General features: G+C 44.9%; 1 protein-coding gene across 1 annotated transcript in view; it reads right to left on the bottom strand.

The window, feature by feature from the left end:
• Lamc1 (laminin subunit gamma 1) overlaps window positions 1-22,863 on the bottom strand; it is a 120,841-nt gene that overhangs the window by 42,416 nt on the left and 55,562 nt on the right. The window contains exon 2 of the mRNA XM_005363873.3: window positions 2,188-2,492. Coding sequence (XP_005363930.1) covers window positions 2,188-2,492 — 305 coding nt within the window. The remainder of the gene's footprint in view (window positions 1-2,187; window positions 2,493-22,863) is intronic.

Genomic DNA, 22,863 nt, shown 5'->3' on the forward strand with positions numbered 1-22,863 from the left:
GCTGCTAGAGACACTGATGGGCACACGGCAAGGGGAGCTGCTAGAGACACTGATGGGCACACGGCAAGGGGAGCTGCTAGAGACATTGATGGGCATGGGACAAAGGGAGCTGCTAGAGACATTGATGGGCATGGGACAAAGGGAGCTGCTAGAGACACTGATGGGCACGGGACAAGGGGAGGAGCCAGAGAACTACTCTTTCCTACTGGTCCCACTGCAGTCTCTCCAGGACAGGAAACACAATCAACTGGACAAAGAAACAAGGCTAGCAGATGTCTGCTTTATCGCCTTTCCTAAGGTTTTCTTTCAGTGTTTAGCCATTCCATCTATCCAAACCAGTTACCCACTCTGCCACTTATTTTGTCGGCACCACAGGAACTCTTTCCTGAAAGGCCTTGGTAAATAACTGGATTTACCTTCATATTCACCATCTCCTGACAGCCTAAAAGAGCACAGTGGGTAGCAGCCTGGAGACACAGCAAAACATATTTTCATCTGTGGCTTTGCCTAAATTATACAACCAAACCAGAAAGCGTCCTTGACTATAAGAATAAATTGTAGGGCTAGAAAGATGGAGCAGTGGGTGGGGAGCTTGCTGCCAAGCCTGACGACCTGAGTTCAGTCCCCAGAACCAACACGGTAGATGGTCTTGCATGTGATCCTCTGACCTAGACGTGGGTAGTACAGTGTACACATGTGCTCTCACATCACATGTTAGTAATTAGAGTAAAAATAGTAATTATAATAAAGTCCAGAGAAGGAGTGAGATTTCAGAAAAACAGGAGGTTCCACGAAATTGGCATAGCATCTGCAGAGTCCCATCCAGGCCTTCCTTCCCTCCTCAGTCAGTGAGTATATATAGACCACCTCCATTTAGACACTAACATCACCGTCTGAACAGGTACGACATCAGGGTCTGAATCAACAGACTAAGAATGACACAGGGATCCCCATTCTTCCAGAACCACACCACCAGAACATGTGGAAAGTTTAAAGAAAGCTGAGCCACACACAGAGAATCCATACGAGGATGCACAAGGAATGTGCATCGAAATGGTGAAAGAAATCTTTGATTTGGTCTGTAAGGCAGGGGAAAGTTTCTAATGTGATGTTTAAGCACAGTACCAAAGTACCCTAACATATCTCCCATCTCTAGAACTCAACTTCGCAGGTGAAGAAAGAGTTCTCATAGTGACGATGACCAGCACAGACAAAATGTCCTTGTGTGGTAAGGAAGCCATTCTTAGGTACTTAAATAGCTTGCATCAGCTGCTCCCATTGCAGATATATATATATATATCTTTTAGTTTGTCAAATCAAGGAGCAATTAGGATAAAATGCAAGAAAATGGTAAGATTATTTCAAATATCTTATTTTACTTATTTGGGGAAGGCACAGGCCAAAAAGAAGGCTCAGTAGGTGAAGGCACCTGCCACCAAACCTAATGTTCTCAGTTCAGTCTCTGGGATTCACAGGGTGGAAGGAGAGAACCAACTTCCATTTGCTGATTTCCTCTGAGCTACATACATGTGCTATTGTGCTTGCCCACACACACATACCCAAATTTTAAAATGTAAAAAAAAAAAATACAGTCTTTTAAAGACAGTATCTCATATATTCCAAGCTGGTTTTGAACCTGAGACAGAGCTGGAGATGATCTTAAACTTTTGATCTGCCTGCCTCCACCCTCTTCTGGCTTAGGAGGTGCTGGAAATTAAACAGTCTACAAACTGAGTCATATTCCCAGCCCTACATCAACATCTTCTTGAAAAAGTCAGAAGTGAAATGTTCCCTCCTGAAGTGCAGAGACGAAAGTTAGAACTGCTCAGTGTTAATACAATCTGCAGTGTAGCTGAGTGTGGTGGTGAGCACCTATTCTCCGCACTGGGGAGGAGGCTGGGAGGTCAGGAGTTCAAGGTCATCCCCAACTGCACAAGGGCCACCTCAAAATATTAAAGCTTGTTTTTGTTTGTAAAAGTTAAACCTTGAGGTATGTTTTCAAGTGGGAGGTATACAGGACCAGTGTCTCCCAGGCGGTGGGAGAAAATGGCTTTTTTTTTTTCACATATAGATAGCACACATGGACATAGCATGAAATCTAGCTGCCCATGAGATGGCTCACTTAGATAATTTCCATTCTCAGTCAGGGGAGGACAGCCGGCTCCCACACCACCTGTGAGTGCCTACCTGCAGCACAGGGCTGTTGTCAAAGTTGTAGGCACTAGGCCTTCCTTCCAGGGTTGAAAAGGCCACGTTGCCCCCGGTGAGGGGGGAAATGTCACTGAATTCGTCAGTACACAGGGCCTGTTGCTCGTCCCCTCCGGTCCTGATGAAGCCGCGGTTGGCCTTGGAGTAGGTGTTCTCGCAGGAGCCGCTGTAGTACTGGTAAGGAATCCAGGGCCCGTCCTCCCGAGTGCGCTTGTAGATGGCGAAGCTCTCTGGGCGGCTGGTGTGGAACTTGAGACGCACGTAAGTGATGTCAAAAGCCTTTCCTGTGGAAGAGACACACCAAAGTCCTTAAGTTGTGTGGAGGAAGAGAAGAAACGCCTCTATTCCAAACTAGGCCTGGGGCTTGATGAAGAGGGGCCCGGCATTAGACCACAAAGACCTCAGCACACCCAACACAGTGGCTGGACTATTCTAAACCTACATGTTGTCTAAACAATGTGCAAAGCACAGTCGGCTTCCTACCGTTGGTTGTGAGAACTTGTGATGTAAGTACAATACTAATGAATTTCTAAATAAAACCAAAAATCCCCCTATTCTTAATGCTGCTGTTTCAGTGAAAGCTTAATTAAGAGCTATTAAAACCCGTCTGAGGCCTTTTAAAATGGGTACTTTCAATACTTTACAAACCTTATTTTTTATTAACTACAGCGCTTCTCTTGGTGCAGGAAGAGTGTCCACAGAGCTACTCTCTTATCCAGCCCAGTGGGAAGGAGAGTGTTTGGGACATGAACAGGAAAGCTCAACAGGAGACAGAAGAAGAAAGAGAAAGGCATCTTCAAGAGGATGTATCTGAGGATGTTCACAAGAGAACACATGAGAAGCAGTTCTGAGGCACAAAGGGCAGAAGGAGTCAAGGGGCTGCCTGCCCTCTAGAAGCAGTCACGGGGTAGGCGGGTCCCTGAGCAGTCCGAGCATGGCCAGTGGTTGGGACGGCATGTCCTCAGACAATATGCAACTATTTAATCACCACCCATGCACTCACTAGGCCTATCTTTTATACCACCTATGCCCTGCTTCTGTGTTATACCAGAGACAACGATGACCACAGATGGGTCCACAGGACTCTGAGCTCAATCCACACCAGGCACAGGATGTGTCCAGAAAACATCTTTGCTCTCAAGGAGCTTGCATGTACCCCCCACAAGTCAATCATCTCTTAGAAGGAAAAAACTACCCTTACCTTCTCCTATGGAGAACCCTATAAGATGCTGGGAAAGAGACTACTCTGAGTCCAGGCCATATCCTCCAACCCAGCTTTATCTACACTAAAACTGACTTTCTCAACTAGTTCGGATCATAGAAGGGATTTAATAATAGTCATACACATACACACACACACACACAGAGAGAGAGAGAGAGAGAGAGAGAGAGAGTGGGGGGGGGGGATATATGAGACTACTCTAATAACACAACCTTGGACTGGGCACCGTGAAGCCTGGCCCCTTTACTCACTAGCTATCTGATTCTGATGTAGCAGCTTCTCTTTTATAAAGATGAGGAAAATCCTGCCCCATCCACTCTTACACATCCTTGACCCATTAGAAAGTTTTACAAGGTATAAAGTAATATTATGATAAAGCTTATGAAGAAAACTCTTGAACCAAGGGTTTTAAACCTATTAATAAAGGACCTAGCTCCCAGTAAGTGCACTCACCAAAGAGCTACACAAATACGGAACTCCCCTCAGGAGAGGTACAGCATTTTTCCCAGACACAGGTCATACACTACAGTTCATACAATTCTGTTGGAAGAACCATTGCACTGTCTCTGCTGCCAAAACATAGCACTCCAGAAACTTCCTATCTGACATTCTAGCAGAGCAAACAGTCGATTTAGCACAGGAATGGGTGGCGTGGGAGGCTCATGGGGTTACTCGCTAATCTGTGGGTTACACATTACCCTGACTCTCCTTCTCTCCCCATCTTCCTGACATCTCACTGCTTGTTAGCAGCCTGACCTATAGCAAATACCTTCTAACATAAGTTTGCATATGAGGTCACATTGTGGTCCAGACCACCATGCACACTGCCCCAGAGTCATGCTCTAACCACTGTGGTCACAGGAGGGCAGTTCCTAGCAGTGGTCCCAACACAAGGGTGGGGCATCACATCTGAGGGGCATGGATGAAAGCCACCTAAGCCAGGTTTGTCGGGTGTTTTCTGAGGGGAGTGGCATCTACTTATAAAACCAAGAAATGCTTAGTGAAATAGACAGCGGCTTAGCTAAAGAAATGGCATGTATAAGCCGGGAGGTGGGGGCACAAGCCTTTAATCCCAGCACTCAAGAGGCAGAGGTAGGCAGATCTCTGTGAGTTGAGGAGTTCAGAGTTCTGAGGCCAGCCTGGTCTACAGAGCAAACTCCAGGACAGGCTCCAAAGCTACACAGAGATTTTTTGTCTCAAAAAATCAAAAAGCAAGCAAGAAAAAAGAAATGGCATGTATGAAAGAGGGGAGATCACGGGAGGAATGGGAATTACGGAGCAGCTAGAACTACAAAGGACAGCTGGAGATGAAGGCAATTTCAACATAAGGTCAACAGCCACCAGCGAAGGACTTACCCCAGGAAATGCATGGTCAGGTTTTTGACTTTATGGCCAGTGTGGAGATTAGAAGGGATAAGGATGAAGGAGAACTTCTTATTTGTTTAGTTGGTTGATTTTGTTTGTTTGTTTTGTTTTGAGACAGGGCCTCTCAATATAGCCCTGGCTGTCCTGTAACTCACAATATAGACCATGCTGGCCGCCAGCTCTGCTCCTAGAGTGCTGGGATTAAAGGTGTGAGCCACCATGCACAGTCCAACGATATCTTCTTAAGATGTGGCAATATTCCAGGAAAGATGACAGACTAAACATGAAACACGGATGACGAACTACAGAGAAATGCACGGACCTACAGAGAGAGGCACGGCAGGAGACAGAGTGGATGGGGAGCCGCTTTAAAGAGCGCCTCCACTGCACCCTGCTCCACTTCCTCATCAGAGCAGATGCTCCCCATCCCATGACGGGAAGATCAGGATAATATTTAATTTTCTAGCTTAAAAGTCACCAAATGGCTGGGTGGTGGTGCATGCCTTTAATCCCAGCACTCGGGAGGTAGGGGCAGTCGGATCTCTGTGAGTTCAAGGCCAGCCTGGTCCACAGAGCGAGTTCCACAACAGCCAGGACTGTTATATAAAGAAACCTTATCTTGAAAAGAAAAAAAAAAAACCAAAACACCAATTTGAAAAGAGTAAACAGTGCTGCTCACCGAGATTATAAAAGTGGGGGATGAGCTCATCTCAGATACACTAGATCTGGAGTACCTGCAGGTCCCCTAGACAAGAGGAAATCTCTATAAGGGAACAGGATAGGAGTGGCCTGGAAGACCAGAAGTATTTACCTAAGTTAGACATGAAGACTTAGGACCCCGAGCATGTAGACACCGAGCTTTAAGGGGCAGGCAGAGACCAAAGAGCAAGCGAGTCACATTAAGAGCCAGTTTCCATAATCACCCCAAGGAGCACCACAGTTTAAAGCACAGACAGATGAGCCGACAGAACACACAGTGAGGAAGTGACCGGGAGAGTAGGAACCCAGAAAACAGGTTCTGAAGAGAGGTCATCAATTGTATTAAAATCTGCTACCGGCTGGGCTGGGGAGGTGGCTAGGTGCCTTCTCAGCATGAGGACCTGAGTCCAGAGCCCGGGGTCCACATCAAAAGCTGTGCACCTGTAATAAAGGTGGCTCTGTGCACCCGAAATCCCAGTGCTATGACAGTGGGAACAGGAGGGTCCCTGGGGGCTGCTGACCACTCAGTCCAGTCTATGAGTGACCTTCAGCTTCAGTGAAAGACCCCATCTCAAAGCAGAAGGTAGAGGGGCTGGAGAGGTGGTCAGCCATTAAAAGCACTTCCTGCTCTTCCAGCTGACCTGAGGTTGGTTCTCTGAACCCGTATCAGAGGGCTTAGAACTGCCAGCTCCAGGGGACACAAGCTTTCTTCTGGCTTCCTCAGGCATCCACACACATGTAGCACACTTTCTCACAGACAGACACATCTTTTTTAAAAGAAAAGCAAAAAAGTGGGAAAGTGATGGAGAACACCTGATATCCACAATGGGCACACTAACGTGTGTAAACACTACCCTACAAGAGCTCCCCCAACCACAAGCATGGATGAGTATACACATGCGCACAAATCTGCTAAGAGTTAATTGTCAAATAAGACAGTGCCTAAAGAAATGCCCCCTGGCAGCAAGCCACCAAGTTCACTGTGCATTTAAAGGAGCCCCAGGGGCAATGATGATGGCGCTGGGACTGAGGGTGGACAGTGGGCTAAAGCAGGGAGTGAGAGAGTTCTGATAATGTGTCCCCTTTGTAGTTACCATCAAGGGTACCTGCACTCATGGTAGGAGGCAAAGCCAGTTGGTGAAGTTGAGTGAGAAATAGCTGAAAAACTCAGAGACATTTATTTTTTTAATGTATTTATTATGATTGTGCATGAGACGGTGAGTGTGGAAAGGCCTGTGGAGGCCAGAGGGTACCTTTTGGGAGTCAGCTCTCTCCTCCCTCACTGGGTTCCAGGTACTGAACTCAGCTCAGCAGGCTGCTAGAGCAAGTACACTGAGCCATGGTGTGGGCTCTCTTCAGACATTTTATTTAATAGGTACTTTCAGCCCTCCTCGCCCCTCACAAGTACCCTTACTGGGCAAAGCCTGGCAACTGAGAAGAGGGTGGAAGACCACAACTCTGTACAGATATTTCTGCAGAGGTGTTATTTCCTTCAACAGCCTAGAGCACCCTTTTTAATGATGTACCTGAAGGACAAAAGGATAAGAAATGTAAGTTGCTTCAAGGAATTTGGAATCTAGTTTGGACAACAAAGAAACATATCCAGTGTGGTGTGCAACCTTACAATCCCAAACTCAGGACAGAGGAGTGAAGACCCTGTGCCCCAAACAAAGAGTTCCGGGCATAGCTCTGCAGTAGAATACCCATTTAGTATGCAAGGGCCTGGGCTCAACCCCAACACCACATACACACAGCAGACATGGTCAAGAAATGGGATGGAGGGCCAGGGTACACAATCATCTGTGCTACCTGACGTAGTGATGACCATGGAGGATGGAGAACTGGAAAACCTAACTTGTATGCTACACTTGTGCACCTCCACGCCTGTCTCGCCTTCTTCCTGCCTGCCCTCCCTCTATCTCACCATACTCCCAACCTCATATTGGCCCATCTCTTCATTCCACACTGGCAAAGTAAGGGCCAATTAACTGATAGATGGATAGAACCTAAGTCCAGGTTCTCTGATTTCCAATCCAGCGACGCTACGGTACTATCATTTCATAACGGGAGCAAGCCATACTAGCTGGTATGGCTCCAAGGTACAGAAGCCAGATCTAATGATATGGGAAATAGTAAGTGCGATTCTGAACACAGCAGCTCCTGTTTAGGCACAGGAAGACAACCATGGGTACAACCACACCCCCTGGAGAAAGGACTCAGCTTCTGCATGTTCTACAGCCCTTTTCCTCATTCAAAAACAACAACAACAACAAAACCCTCAAGTGTAGATGTTTCGAATGGAGCACTCAAATTAATTAATATTTTTTGCTCTGAATCCTACAGTCCTGAAGGAATGAGAAGAGGAGGGGCTGCCTGAACAATGAGAATCCAGCCGTGCTCCCAGCAGGGCAAGCCAAGGAATTCTGCTCCAGCCTCCTACGTGGTGAAGTATTTCTAATCTCTTTGAGTAGGGAGAAGCTCTTCCTGTCTTAGAACTGGATGCAAACACTGACTGCTGGGGAACATAAACGTCTCTCTGTTGTGTGCGGCTCAGAAGAATTCCATGAGGACCTTGTGGAACAACCCCCTTTACAGTTTAGTGACGAATGACAATGGCCACACAGAACTTTCCAGGATTCCAAAATGCCTTCCACAGCTTGAGTCAGAACAAAACAATTTCCCTCTAAAGAACCAAATTAGTTACCACCGGTGGCCACTGAACTTACAGGCTCAGTCTCCAGAGTCCAGAAAATGAGCAAGCTCCCTGAAGTCAGATTGAGGAGCACAACACTCCTGAAGCTGGAGAACAAAGTCAATTAGAGAGGGTTATGTTTAGGCTACAAACTGGGGCCCCCAAACAGTGAACACAAACAGTAGACACAGAAAGCAACTGTTTGAAAACGTTTCCAGTGTGGTTAGCACAGAGTTCCCAGGACAGCATGTCCAGCTGCATACCAGCTGTCATTGTTCCACCTCAGAGATGACTGCACACACACAGCCACACCAATCCAGAGAGCCAGAACCAAGTCAGGGATGGCCTGCGATCTTAGTACATCCAGGATGTGCTGAGGGGACCAGAGCGAGTTCAGCAGAGTCATCCCTACTACTGAAAACTCAGTCCTGAGGCCCTGAGTGAAGAGTTAGGTTCTTTCCAGTGCTTTAAGCATCATGTTTTAAACAGAATGCAGAAAGAGAGACAGCAGGGGAGAGGAAGAGAGTAGAGCAACTGACCTCTTCCCTTAAATTTCAGTGACTGTTCATGGTCTCACCCTCTGTCAATCGGCCAAATGCCATCAGGAAAGGGCACAGACCCGCAGAAAGTACCCTGAAATTACCAGTTTGCAGACAAGGACAACCACCATTTTCTAGCAAATAGTAATTGTCAACTAAACCTATTACAATGAACACAAGGGAGCTTTCAACTTGAGAAAGCGCTTCTTCTCCAAGGCATGGCCGGGTTTTCCGCAGTCATATCTTACGAGAGTGTGCAGTAAACGCTTCCTTCCACATTTGCGCCACAGACACACCAAATGCAGAGCCTAAATACAGGGAGACAGATGACTTAGATTTCTTTCGTAAAACCTAGTAAGATTCTATACATCAAAAACAATGATCAGTACAAAGCTAAAGAAAAGAACACAGTCCTGCAGAAAAAAACCTCACAATTTCTAAGGAATTAGATTTTTCCATAAAGTATCAAACTTAAATTGTGGTAAGGGACACAATTCTACCCTTTCCCTCACACTCCCCCCGAATACCACATGGTACTATCAGGCCTCTAACCCAGAACATTACACTTCAAAAACCACAAAAGATATCCTGTATTGCCAAAGGACAGAATCCCCCAAATACTACATATTCTTCAGCAGACTCAAAGGCCAAGCTAATGTGACTAACTCGGTTATTAAATGCAGCCACGTTCGTCAGACAGCCATTGTGTGGACACAGAGAATGCTTAGCTAAACCCTAGTGTGTCAAGCATGCTCAGAAGGTCATTTAAAACCAGCGCAATTTGCCATCAGAAGCTGACATTTTCCATTAACCAAACTTAGATGTTTATCCTAATTTGGGTACCTCTGCCGATTTGTGTTACATCTTCACCACATGAGATAAGATTACCACGTGGAAGTCCAAGCCAAGAACTGAGAACGTTGCTTATTAACTGGAACCTCATGCTTACAAGGCTTAATACCAACCAACCCTGATTCAGGCTAGTGGGTCACAACATGCCTGAAATCCTTGAGCTGAGCTAAAGGAATGAGGCCCAACTTCCCTCCCACTCATCCACACTCAGGCAAAAAAAAAAAAAAAAAAAAAAAAAAAAACTCACTCTGCTACGTCAGGCCAAGTTCTAGCTGTGGGAACCAACAGACATGGGGAAAGCAGAGAAGGCCAATGATTAAATTTATTATGGAAAGAAAGTGAGCAAAAGTAAACCTGCTTGAACATGTAAGATTGTGGGAAAGAAGACATCAGCGTTTGGGGAAGGTCTTTATTGCTCTGTGCAGATTAGGTGATATTGGCAAAAGAATCATGAGAAAATAGTCCGATTGTAAAAATGGTTCCAGCATCTAAGGACGGCGGTGTAGCAGAGGCCAAGCCCAGCTCTATCCCCTCCCCACGATGCACAAAGCCACAGCAGGCTACAGAGCACAGCCTCATTTCTTCATCAGCTCTTTACTGGTGAACTAATTACCCCAAGCTCACTGTGACAAACGACTGAGACTATGCTAAGCTTGTACCGTTCAGTTTATGTAGCTCCAATGAGCGTGTCCCCTTTCGAGTCCCCACAACCACGTTCTGCTTGTACCTCTCATCAGTAGAATAAAGTCCTACAAAACCACACACGGCTAACTACAGAATGGCTTTCTCAGTTTTCGTGGTTGTGTTTTAATTTCTTACCACAGCTACCCACTAGGTCAAAGATAGCAGCCCTCACTAGTCCTGATAGTTGTATAGATACAATTCTTCCACTCATTCAACAAATATTTACCGAACATTAATATGTGCCAGTCAGTCAATATTCTAAGCACGAGACCACAGCAGAAAACGAGATACATATGGGGCCAAACAAGTGGAGTTAACAATCTAGCAGGAAGCAGGGCTGGGCAAGAGATAAAATAAGAAAAGAGCAATGATGCGACTGAGGGGTGACTCGGCCAGGAGGTACAAGGACTTGAGTTTGATCTCCAGCAGCCACATACGAGGTCAAACAAGGGAGCATGCACTTACAAAATCCCATTGTGTTGAAGGCAGAGACAGGCCGATTCCTGCAACTTGCTGGCCAGCCAGCCTAGTCCAGCCAGCAAGTCCCAGATGCCAGTGAGGAACTATGTCTCAAAACACAAGCTGTACCTACCCCTCCTGAGGAATAATATCTGATGGTGGATTCCAGCCTACACACACACACACACACACACACACAAACACGAACACTCACACACACGTGTCAGATGACAGAAGATATGGAGGGAGGAATGCTATCCGACACTACACTATCAGAGGTGACCTCACTAACACAGGTCCATTGATGTCTGAGCACAGACCTTGAGTGAAACACTGAACACCTGGATGAGGAGCATTCTCAGGACAAATGCAAATGCCCCAGCCTGCCAGCCAGCTTTGGGGAGTGGTCAGGAGGTCAGCATGAGTAAAGTGGAAAGAATGAGGGGACAGGCTAAGGATACAGGAGTCTAGAGGCCACTGATAAAACCTGGCTCCTACCATAAGTGAGATGAAAATGAACTAGAGAAACATGCTCCACTCCTTTTAAATTTTACTTAATTCATATTTTATTTATGAGTGTGAATGTAGGTATATACATACTACAGTAACACGTAGAGGTCAGGGAACAACTTTGTGGGGTCTGGGCTCAGATCTAAGTCAACAGTCTTGTGCGTAAGTGCCTCTGGCCACTGAGCCATCTCACTAGTCCCTGGCCGCTACTTTTAAGGCTCACTTGGGGCTACTGCACTGGCAAAACACTATCTAGTTGGGGTGGAAAGAAAAAAAACTAGTTGAGGAGGGGCTGCAATAACTTAGGCAAGAGAGGACAACAGCTTGGTGGAAGGTGGCAGTGACAACCGGTGACTGGACTGTAGACATACATACTGTAGACATACTATAGACATACATACTGTAGACATACTGTAGGCATACTGTAGACACACATATTGCAGATATACATACTGTAGGCATACTATAGACATACTGTAGACATACATATTGTAGGTGTTGTGCTTTCCTGTCCCTTTAAGGGACAAGCCACGCCCATTCCCCTCCCCATCCACTGAGGCAGGCTGATCTTCAGCTTCCGGCCTGAGCTAGCTCTTTTCCATCTTCCTCTCGGAGAGGTAGCTTCGCTTCTGCCTCTCTCTCCACTTTTCTGCTTCCCCCTTCTCTGCCTCTTTCTCCTCTTCTCTCTCTCTCTCTCTCTCTCTCTCTCTCTCTCTCTCTCTCTGTCCCCCCTTCACTCCTCCTCCTCCATAACCCCCTGAATAAACATTCAACCTCACCCTGCATGTCATGTCTATCCATGTTTCTGTCTTCTGCCCACCCGCCATGTGTCTCCCTGCCTGGAACCAGCCATTGCTCGGGGACCAGCAGCCGTCTCTGCCTGGGGCCCACTGTCTGCCGCCACATGGCCCACCACCACTGCTCGGGCCGCTGCTCTGGGACCAGCAGCCATTTCTGCCTGGGACTGGCTGCTCCCAGAGCCCGCTGCCTGCCACCACATGGCCCGCCACCACCATTTGGGACCTACAGCATTTCTGCTGCCTACTGCCGCTGGGGATCTTGCAGCATTTTTAAAAAGAACAACAGTAGGCATATTGTAGACATACTGTAGGCATACTATAGATATACTGTAGGCATATTATAGACATACTGTAGGCATACTATAGACATGCTGTAGACATACTGTAGATATACTGTAGACATACATACTGCAGACATGCTGTAGACATACATTCACAGACATTCTGAGGGGTGGGTAGATGAGCTTTAATGACTGACTGGACATGAGGCACAAGTTGCTTTGGCATAAGCAACTGGAAAGACAAAGCCAATGCTTACTGAAACAATTGCAGGGGTAACTGAGGAAACTGGGAGCTTGGTGGGTATGCGTTTGAGATGCCCACAAAACACCTAATGGAAACGTCAGGTGAACAATTAATGCACAAAAGTCTGGAACTGGGGGTGTAGCACTGTGGAAAAGCACTTTCCTGACATGATTGAGGCTCTAGGTTCAAACTCCACCTCCGCAGAAAGAAAGAAGTCTGAAGTTGAGGGAGAAGTGTAGGCAGGAGAGAGAAATCTGGAAGTCACCAACAATCAGTATTCAAAGCTACCGAGTTAGACAAAAATGTCTGTACATACATATAGAAGTGAGGAGAGATAGCACTGGGACCTGGGACAACAACGTTCAGATATGGGGAATAAAGACCCAGCAAAGACTCATGAGAAACTGCAACTAAAGAAAAGGAGACTTTTTTGGGGTAATAATATAATTATATTGTTTCCCTCTTCCCTTTCCTCTCCTCAAACCCTCCCTTGTTCTCTTTCAAATTCAGGACTTCTTTTTCATTAGTTGTTATTACAGTGTGCACACATACATTCCTAAATACATATAAATTCACAAGTACACCCTGCTCAGTCTCTACCATTTACCTGTATGTAAACTGCTTCAGGGCTGACCATTTGGATAACCAATTGGTATGTTTTTCAATAAGAGAAAGCATCTGAGTCAAATATTTCTGAAAGATCCAGAAAGATGAAGGTTGAGCACTGGCCACTAGATTTTACAACCTGGAAGTCTCTACTGTCTTGAAAAGTGGTTTGGTAGAAGGCTAGATAAAACAACAAAGAATGCTGGGTTGGGCTGGGTTGGGCTGGGTGGAGCTGGGCGGGATGGGGTACAGACTGAAGCCAGCTTAAAGACAATTTCCAAGCAATTCTGTTATAAAGAATAGTAATTAAATAAAAAAAAGAGAACCAAGAACAAACTTCTTTTTAAAAAATTAAGATGTGTGTTTGTGTCTGTCTGTCTGTCTACCTGTCAGAGGACAATTGCTGGCTCTCACCTTCCAGTGTACGTCCCAAACAGGAAGCACCTTTCCCTCTGAGCCATTTCCTTGATTCAGAAACGGCTTTTAATAAGATACATGTCTTGTGCTGATGGGATGACTCAGTGTGGCTGGAGTTTCAGTGGACAGTAAGTTTTTCTGGTGGCACAGACGAACTAGACTCATCCTGGCCTAGAGTGAAGCCCATGGGGACAGCATTACCAAAGATTCCCAAGAGAGAAAAGACTAACAGACATGAGTGACTTCAGAAAATTACTTAATTTTATGTGTATGTATGTGTATCATGTGTATGCAGAAGCCCTCAGGCATCAGAAGATAGTTGTGAGCCACAGGTATGTGCTGAGGAAACTTCGGGTCCCCTGCAAGACCAGAAGGTACTCTTAATACTGATAGCTCCAGGCACTCCCTCCAGACAGCCCTGTCCCTTCCATTCAGCCCACGTCGGGCTTTCCAGCTACAGTATGTTCCATATCCTGGCCCTCACTAAAGCACCCAACCGGCAGCATCACCTAGAAAACTTCTAAAAAGGGCAAATTCTTAAGTATCATTTCCAGAAATTTCATTTTATATCCAAAATCTGCACTTTTTTAAAACGCACCATGACTTTTATGTGCAATTATGTCTGAGGAACGCCTTCCCTGCTGTGATCTACAATCATCTTTGAAGGAAGCTTCTGCGAGGAACTATCTATTAAGTTGGCTAAGAGTGTGCCTATGAGGGACTTTCCTAACCTAGTTAACTGATGGGATGGCGCCCATCCTGAATGTGGGCGGCACTGTTTCATGAGCTGGTCCTACACGGAATGAAAAAAGAAGAGAGTGAGCTATGCATGTGCAAGCATGAACTCACTCATCATTGACTGCGGATGTGACGAGCTGCTTCCAGTCCTGCCACGAGGAACTACAGCCTGGAATTGTGATCTTAAATAAACCCTCTCCCCTCTCAGCTGCCTGTGAGGCATTTTATCATTGCAGCAGAAGCAAGACTACCGTCTACTGTCATCTTAGTTCTCACGCTTTCAGCGGGTCAGATAGGAAAGGGTGTCGGAAGGCGGTGTTACCCTGGATTTTCACAGGCCATGCATTTCAAGGCAAAGTGTATAACAAGGACACACACTGCAGACAGGTGGTGAACACAACAGGGGCTGGTTACTAAGTATCTACAGGCTTGGAGCAAAGTGATCATCTGAATGCAGCCTCCACTGCATCTTAATCCCGGGCCAGTTCCCTCGAGGTTCTACTTCCTAGGCCAATAAAAAAAATACATTTGATGTTTAGAAAAGTAAATGCCTGAAATTTCATGGTGATATCCTTTACATGCAAACTGGTGAAATGTCTCCTCCTCTCAAGCCTCCAAACTGCTAATATGTAACACCTGTCTAAGACTGTCAGCAAAGAGTTAACTTCTGTTTTAGGACTCCCCAGCAGGTAAGAATAGTTACTTCCTTTGTCTAGAAGCCTAGACTTGTTTGATCCCAGTCTCTGCTGGGCAGAGTTGGCATTTTCAGGCAGAGTGTTTGCTGCTGGTTTAAACCAGTGTGGAAATATTGACTTTTTAAAGAAGAAATTTCAGATGTTTATTTTAAAAAAGAAAGAAACAGAGCTGGGGGGTTTAAGAGCAAAGTGTATGATGCTCATGCAGATAACCAAGGACAAAGGAGAGGAGGGTAAGAGAGAGGGAGCCGGGAGAAGAAGGGTGATGGGGGCAAAGGAAGAAAGGAAGAACTGGAGATTGAATACTTAGAACATTCTGCAAGTCCTGGCCTGATCCTCCGATTTTCAGTTATTACACAGCACTCACACCTAACCTATAGGGAGGACTTTCTTTACATTTTGTTGAGTTTGCCTTCTGTCAGACTCGGCATGGGATACTCCCTGTAGGTAAGTTCAGAGTCTAAGTCAGAGCTGATGGTCTAGACAGCCTGGAGATTATCTGGAGCTCGTCATTTCTGTAAAGAAAAGCTCCACTGGAATGGAGCCATGCCTACTCACGTGACACCATCCCCGGCTGCTTACTGGAGACCAGGGTAGAGCTATATGGGAAACACTGTATGACCAACAAAGCCTAAAATATCTACTATGTGAATGACAGATGATTTAAGAAATCCAAGAATATAAAAACAAAGATTTCATGGGTCTGAGGTGAAAACCTACCACTAATATTCTGCTAAATGAACATGGCAATAAAATGACTCCTAATGATCTATTACTATACCTATAGATCAATGCATTGCTTGATTCTCCCTGGAGATGCTCCTTCTTGCACAGAGCCCCACAAGAATGAGCAGAGTGAGGGACTCTGGAGCACCCCGCCTGAACTGGAATGTCCTACTGTTCAAGGCTCAGGCTCTTGGGAAAGCGGCAGAGAGACTTAAGAGCCTGAGGCAGCAGATGACTCCAAGGAAATATTTTCTAGACACAACTGGGTGGATGCACACACAAACTCAGAAAGACTGGGACAGGAAAGACAATACTGCACAGGTTCAAACCAGACAAGATCCCAGCACAGGGAAGGGGGAGTAGATACAAAGTCCCCACCCTATCTCTAACCAAGACTGTTTGCAAGGGAAAGCTGCTGGGAGAGGGACAATCAGTTTCTTCAATAGAATGGCACTGGGTCCCCCAACCACACTCCAGGGCCGGCCTCATGCTCAGAACAATTGGTCAACACAAGATTTCAAGCGTGTGTGCGCGTGCATGTGAGTATATGCCTTCTTGCTTTTCTGGTTTTGGTTTTAAGAAAAAGATCAAGAAATTAGGTGGGTAGGGCCCTGAATCCCCTACCCAACTAACTTGGGGGAAAGGCAAGAAAAAAAATGATCAAAATATGTGAAAAAAATTAAAAGTTTTTCAATCCATGTGCTTAAAAACAAAACAAAAAAATGTTTCTACTAAAACTCCAACTACTCTTTATAGGGTATGCTGCTTTAAAATCTAATGCAATACATCTGAATTTTTCTTGTATTACAGAAGATGGGGGTTTATTTAGACTTTTCTAAGATTATTGACAATTTAGACATGTTTGATACCTAGAAGCACTTACTACTTCACGGAGGAAAGGCACTTTTTTTTCTTGCAAATGAGCATGCACAAGAACAGTAAACAGAACTTATCATCCCAAAAAACAAATGTGAATGATATTCTCTTAATAATATAGCTCATGAAAATGAACCAGTCAAGCAGAAAGGCAAGGAAAACAATACCACTGGAAAAAGAGGCACCATTTTTCCAATGCAGTCCTTCCCAGCCCCAAGCAGGAGCAGTGAAAGGACAGAGACTGATTAATTACGTCAAACAGGAATCACAGGCGGGAGAGCAGGAAAAATGACGTGCTGAAAACTGCAAATAAAGTGGGAAAGGCGAGCGGAGCTCATTTAGATCTCTAGGAGGACCTCCCACCCTTGCCTTTTGGGTAGGAATTCAGTCTTTCACACAAGGCCTCCTTGTCCTTCGGCTCTTCTGAGCGGATGGACAATTTACATCATGAAAATACCCAGCCAGCTGGCACCCCCTCTACAAGCAGCCGATTGTGATGGGATGCCTTCCTAAGATAAGCACAGAGAATGGACCTCCTGCAGAGGCAGGACTCTCCACACGACCCTTTAGAAGTCGCTTTCTGGGTCTCACATCCCTCCATCCCTCCCAGGTGGTTAAGCACGGCCCTCCCATCACACTTCTAAGCTGTATACAATCTCCCGAGACCAGAAGTAAGCAACTGCACACCTAGACACAAGCACATTTGATTTTTCCAATGGTTTAGAGTAAAAGCAGAAATTCCTAGGGTATCCTCTATTTACAGCCCATGGGAATCTGCTACAACAAGCAAGATTTCTAAGTAGAAGTTCATCAATATGATCAGCGGGTTTAATGCTACAAACAGCCATTTAAAATGAGGAGTTTCTTTTCTAATTAAAGCAACCTTAGTGAACATTATCATTTCATAAGCTATTTTAAAGTTCTCTTCAATTGTAAAGTAGAAAAGACTTACACAGTTAAATATTAAATGTTCCTTCCCAGAGATGAGAAATGTTCCCTAAGCCCTAATTTGCAGGGAGGCTCTGTCGAGGGGAAAAGAGGCCACTTGACAGATCCCCCACACGGCATATTTCAGGTAGTTGCCAGTACTAAGAAATGAGCCCTTTATCTGCTTTCCCTCTCCAGTGAGAGCAAACATTCAGCATGATAACAAGAAATGCTCTTCAAATCCGTCCTCTAACATATTTCAAACAGACAGCAGCTTGGGTCTCCTGCACGGGGTGATTCACACGTACCAACAATGGGACCTATTCTACCTTCCTATTTACATCCTGGGGAACTACCAACTCCTTTTCAGCTCTCTTTGATCTGATGCCAGAGACTTGTTATCCAAAAACCTAGACGAATTCTCTTCAGAACGCCATGGCCACACTGAGATGGGGAGGGGATGGAAAGTATTCCAGAGCATACCATATCACTCCTCAGCTGCAGAATCCGTGCAGGTTACCCGATCTAACACAAACTCTCCAGGCAAGTTACTGCAGAGCACCCCAAAGTCTGACCAATCCTGCTTCATTTTCTGTCGGCAAACCATATCCTCCAACTCTCCAGTGTGCGCTGATACCTCCTGCAGTCTCACTGTCGTTCTTACCCACACCCACACCTCAGCTCTAAGCCCCTCCCCTCAAATCCTACCTGTCTTTCCTCCATGGTGCTTTCAATTTGTATTATCGCTTACTGCCCAAATCATATACACCACTACCTACCCCTCTGAGAAAGCTTCTTGCACCAGCAAAAGTTATTAAAAAACAAGAACTTGTAGGGTTTTTTTGGTATCTTTTATCATAGCATTTTTAAGCTTTTCTTGCAACAATGCACACTAGAAAAGAGACTACATTGCAACCTTAACAAACACACACAGCTAATCTCAAGCTTAATTTAAACAAATGTTCTCTTGTGATGCAGTCTACTATTCTGTTTCCCATTTCATTGTTAGAAAATGCTGGCCTGCAGACCACTATTTTGATTTTGTGACATTAATGAATCGAAACCCATGATCTGAAATGTCATTTGGCAATCCCTAGGGCACTGTCCTTGTCACAAAACAGGTGCTCTTGGTAAGTTGACTCATCTACCACACTGGACAGGTTAGAACTCTATAATGAAATATTGTCTGTATAAGAACACAAAACTTGATGACATCTTTCCAAAACTCCTTTTAAAGGGATTAAAAAGAAATACAGACAACATTAAAAAAAAAAAAAAAACCTAAAACCTTTGTATACGGCTGTCTTTAACAGTATCAAAGAAAATATTCTTTTCCCCAAAGCTAAATTACAAAGATTCCATTCATGAGCATGGCAGCCCTGGGGGCCCTGATTTCTAACCCTGCATAAATCAATCTTTTACTTTCTTGTTACTGACTCTGGTTCCAGATCTCCTCAGCAATGAACTTGTGACACACCTTCAGGGTAGCAGCATGGAGTTCTTCACTGTCAAGGAGGCCTGTCACCCAGTACTTGGGGTCTGTTCTTCACTGTCAGGGGGTCAGAGCCCACACAGACATCAGTCAGGAGTGATTTGCAGGACCTGTAACCCTGGAGGTAAGCAGGCGGATCCCAAGGGCTTGCTGGCCATCTAGACTAGCAGAAACAGTGGGCAACAGGTTTGGTGGGAGTCCTTGTCCTAGTAAATAAAGAAGTTAAGTGACTGAGGAAGGTGCCCTATATCACACCTCTGCCCGCCACAGGTATCTACATTCATGTGCACACTATACACACAAATAAAAAATTAAAATAACGAGGGAGAACCTCTTGAGGAACAATAAACAAAGTTGACACTCTGGCCTCTACACACACACACACAAACACACACACTAACACACACCAAAAAAGGAAAAAAAAAGTGAGTCCTTCAGAAATACAAAAGAATGTGTTTTCTGCTCTCATGTCTCTTGCTTGAAAAGTAAATGTCTGGATGATTTTGAAAACTCACCCATGGACAAAACAGTGGAGCTAAACCGAACTCCCACTACTACTTGGCTCATGCATTCTTCCACAGCGTGGAACAAAGACCCTATTGACTTAAGCATGTAGGAGGATTAGAATTGCAGCGCTGCCATGCAGCGCATTGCTGCACAGTGATTCCACCCTGCTAGGTCAAGGGAGCCTTCTCCAGAGCTGCCTTCCGCCCTGCCTGCTGTCCATAGAGATAGAATTCTCAGCTTACATGCAATACACACTTGGTGTTATTTAGCATAAAACACGGCTACTGATAATCTGTTAATAAATACAGGCATGCTATACTTCCTTGCCTACTTACAGTTTCTGTTGTCCTCAACCTTTCTAGAATGTGTTACGAACCAAACACTCCCAAGTTCTTAAATATTCAGTGAGAAGCTAAAAAGAAAAAAAAAACAAACAACAACAACAAAAAGACTATACAGAAGGCACATGAAAAGAGGAAACAGGGCTCAATGGCAGAACCAATGAAAGAGCAAAAGACATACAAACCAACTAAAGATGGGGGGAGGAAGAGGATGAAACATTGTTCTGGGGCCAGGTGTACTGCACACACCTTTGATCCCAGCACTCAGGAGTCAGAGTTCAAGCCAGCCTGATCTACACAGCAAGTTCCAGGCTGGTCAAGGCTACATAGTGAGAACCTGTCCTAAAACAACATAAAAATCTCTGCCCTGTTATACAAATCATCTGTGCCTCAGGATACAGCATTTTCAGTAATAGAAATTTTAACACCAATATTTAAGAGGCACCATGTCACAGTGTATTCACGGAAATTGTATAATATGATCTGGGTAACTATATTAATAACCAACAGTCAATAGGTATCAAGACATATAAAGAACTGAAAGACACGTAAATGTCCATAAAACCTGAGTGTGGAAAATTCTAATCTTCATATATGATTTAAAACACAAGATTAATAAATATTTTAAATAGACATGATTATTTCATCTATATCACTAAATTATTTATCCAAATTAGCAGAAATCTTTATTTAAAAACTCCTACAGAGAAATAAATAGTAAAAAATAGCCTAATATTGGAGATTTATATATATATATATATATGTATATACATACATACACACACCACACACACACTAAATTTCATGCTGCACCTAGAAGAACAAGATGGTAGCCCAAGTGAGATTCCCTAAGAACAGCCAATCTCTAACCAAGCAAACATCCAGGCTCAGAAGATAGAGCACACTAAGTGTAGCAGACCAGCCGGCCGTCTGTCCAGGAGTGTCACTTACTGTTTCCAGACAACAACGACAAGTGGCTCAGGGGAAGGACATCTTGTGCACAGCACCTCTGTTCCTTACTCCCACTCTGTAAAGGAAAGGCATGCTTCCAGGCAGCTCCATCATGGCCGCACTGAGACAACAGAAGCACGCACTGCACGGAGCAGTTTCTAGATGGGCTACAGTAACGGAAGAATGAATGGTGGAGGCTCTTGCCCTCCAAATCTCCTCCATTAGGTGCCCTCCCCCACCCTGTGCACATACATGGGTACACACACTCATCACACACCAGTCATCTGCTTTACACTGACCCTCCAAAGTCACGATCTCTTGCCATCAGAGTCTCCGGAAATAAGCCGATCCAAAAGGCAATCACAATACCCATTTGTTCAGAATGGGAGGAAACACATGCGGCTCCCACTGAGGTCGTTCCTTATAAAATAGCCCCATGCCTGCATGATGCAGGCCAATGACTGGAAAACTATGTCCACAAAGAACTTGCATGTAGACGTCCAGCAATTCACAACTGCCAAAGCTCAGAATCAACCAACCTGTCCTTCAGGACTGAATGGGTAAATGAGGACCATTCCATACAAATGACCCTCTGTCATGATTTTTAAAAAGCCATCAAGCCATGAAACGAATGATTACTACTAAGTAAAAGAAGGCGATCAAGAAAGCGAGCAGGTATGATTGCAACCATGACAATGGAAATATGCAAAACCGCAGAGAGGGTGAGAGCCTAGGGAGAGGCAGAGTTTGGGAAATTAAAACTACTGTGGATGACAATGGCAGATGAGTGCCAGGGTTTGTCCGAATCCAGACTGCGTGCTCGACCACGAACTTAAGGGATGGCGAGGCACTGGCTTTTCTTTGCTGCAGTCTGTAACCTCTCCAGTGGGGCACACCTACTTCCAATTCAGGTTGGAATGTGAACTAAACTGCTTTAACGCCTACTGATAATCTTTAAAAAGAGTATTACCGTTTCACTTAAAAGATTTAAAAAACTGAGCTCCATCCCTGCCTCTCTTGAAGACAACCTGCACTAAACATACTAAACTCTTCATCTAGGAAGCCCCTTTACAGAAAACCACAACTGCACAAACTGCTGAGCTCAAATGGGTGGCGGGGAGCCCAGTCCCAATGGACATTCACATCACAACTCCCACGTCAATGGCTCAAGGAACAACATGGAATGTGGATCTGGAAAATGTGAAGAGCCTGAATACCAGGAAGTCTGCTATGAACTACGCTCCTGGAAATGGCTGCATGAACAAGACAGATAATATTAGTAGATGTGTCAATGTGGAAGAGGGAAAATCTCATAGGGCCCCACCCCTAGACAAAGAGCTACAGGCAACTATGACTGTTGGGGGAGGGAACATTAGCCTCTCCCAAGGATGGGCTCCTTTATTACTTGTCCATGAAGAGTGGTCAGCCCTGAAACCATACATATATCACCAAAAAGAATGGACTACCAAGCTGAATTTATATATCTGACCATACATATACATGCACACACACATACACAAATATATAAATTATATATGTATATTATATATGCATGAAATACTAAAAATAAAAAAGAAGATATCCATTGGGGTGGGGAGTATGGGAGAAGTTGGAGAAAAAGTACCTGGGATGAGCTGGAGGGAAGAAAGGGGAGGAGAAAAGTGATATAAATCTATTTTAATTAGAATTATTTTTTTTAAAAAAATTGAAATCTAGGAGCATTATTCATGCCAGATGTCCTAAGGCCAGCTTTTAAGCAGAGGTAAAGATGTGTTGAGCTGGACATGGTGGCACATGCCTTTAATTCCACAATTCTGGAAGGCAGAGGCAAGTGGCTCTCTGCCAAGTTGAGAGCCCAGCCTGATCTACTTAGCAAGTTCCAGGCCAGCCAGGGCTACGTAGTGAAACTCTGTCTCAACGAAACAAAACAACTGTACTGAAACCTAACCAAAAAACAAAATCATACCATAGAGTCTAGCAGCAGAAGTTCTGCTATTTAAAACAGGACCATAGAGTCTAGCAGCAGAAGTTC

This window comes from Microtus ochrogaster (assembly GCF_000317375.1).
Source record: "Microtus ochrogaster isolate Prairie Vole_2 chromosome 6 unlocalized genomic scaffold, MicOch1.0 chr6_random_2, whole genome shotgun sequence".
NCBI lineage: Eukaryota > Metazoa > Chordata > Mammalia > Rodentia > Cricetidae > Microtus > Microtus ochrogaster.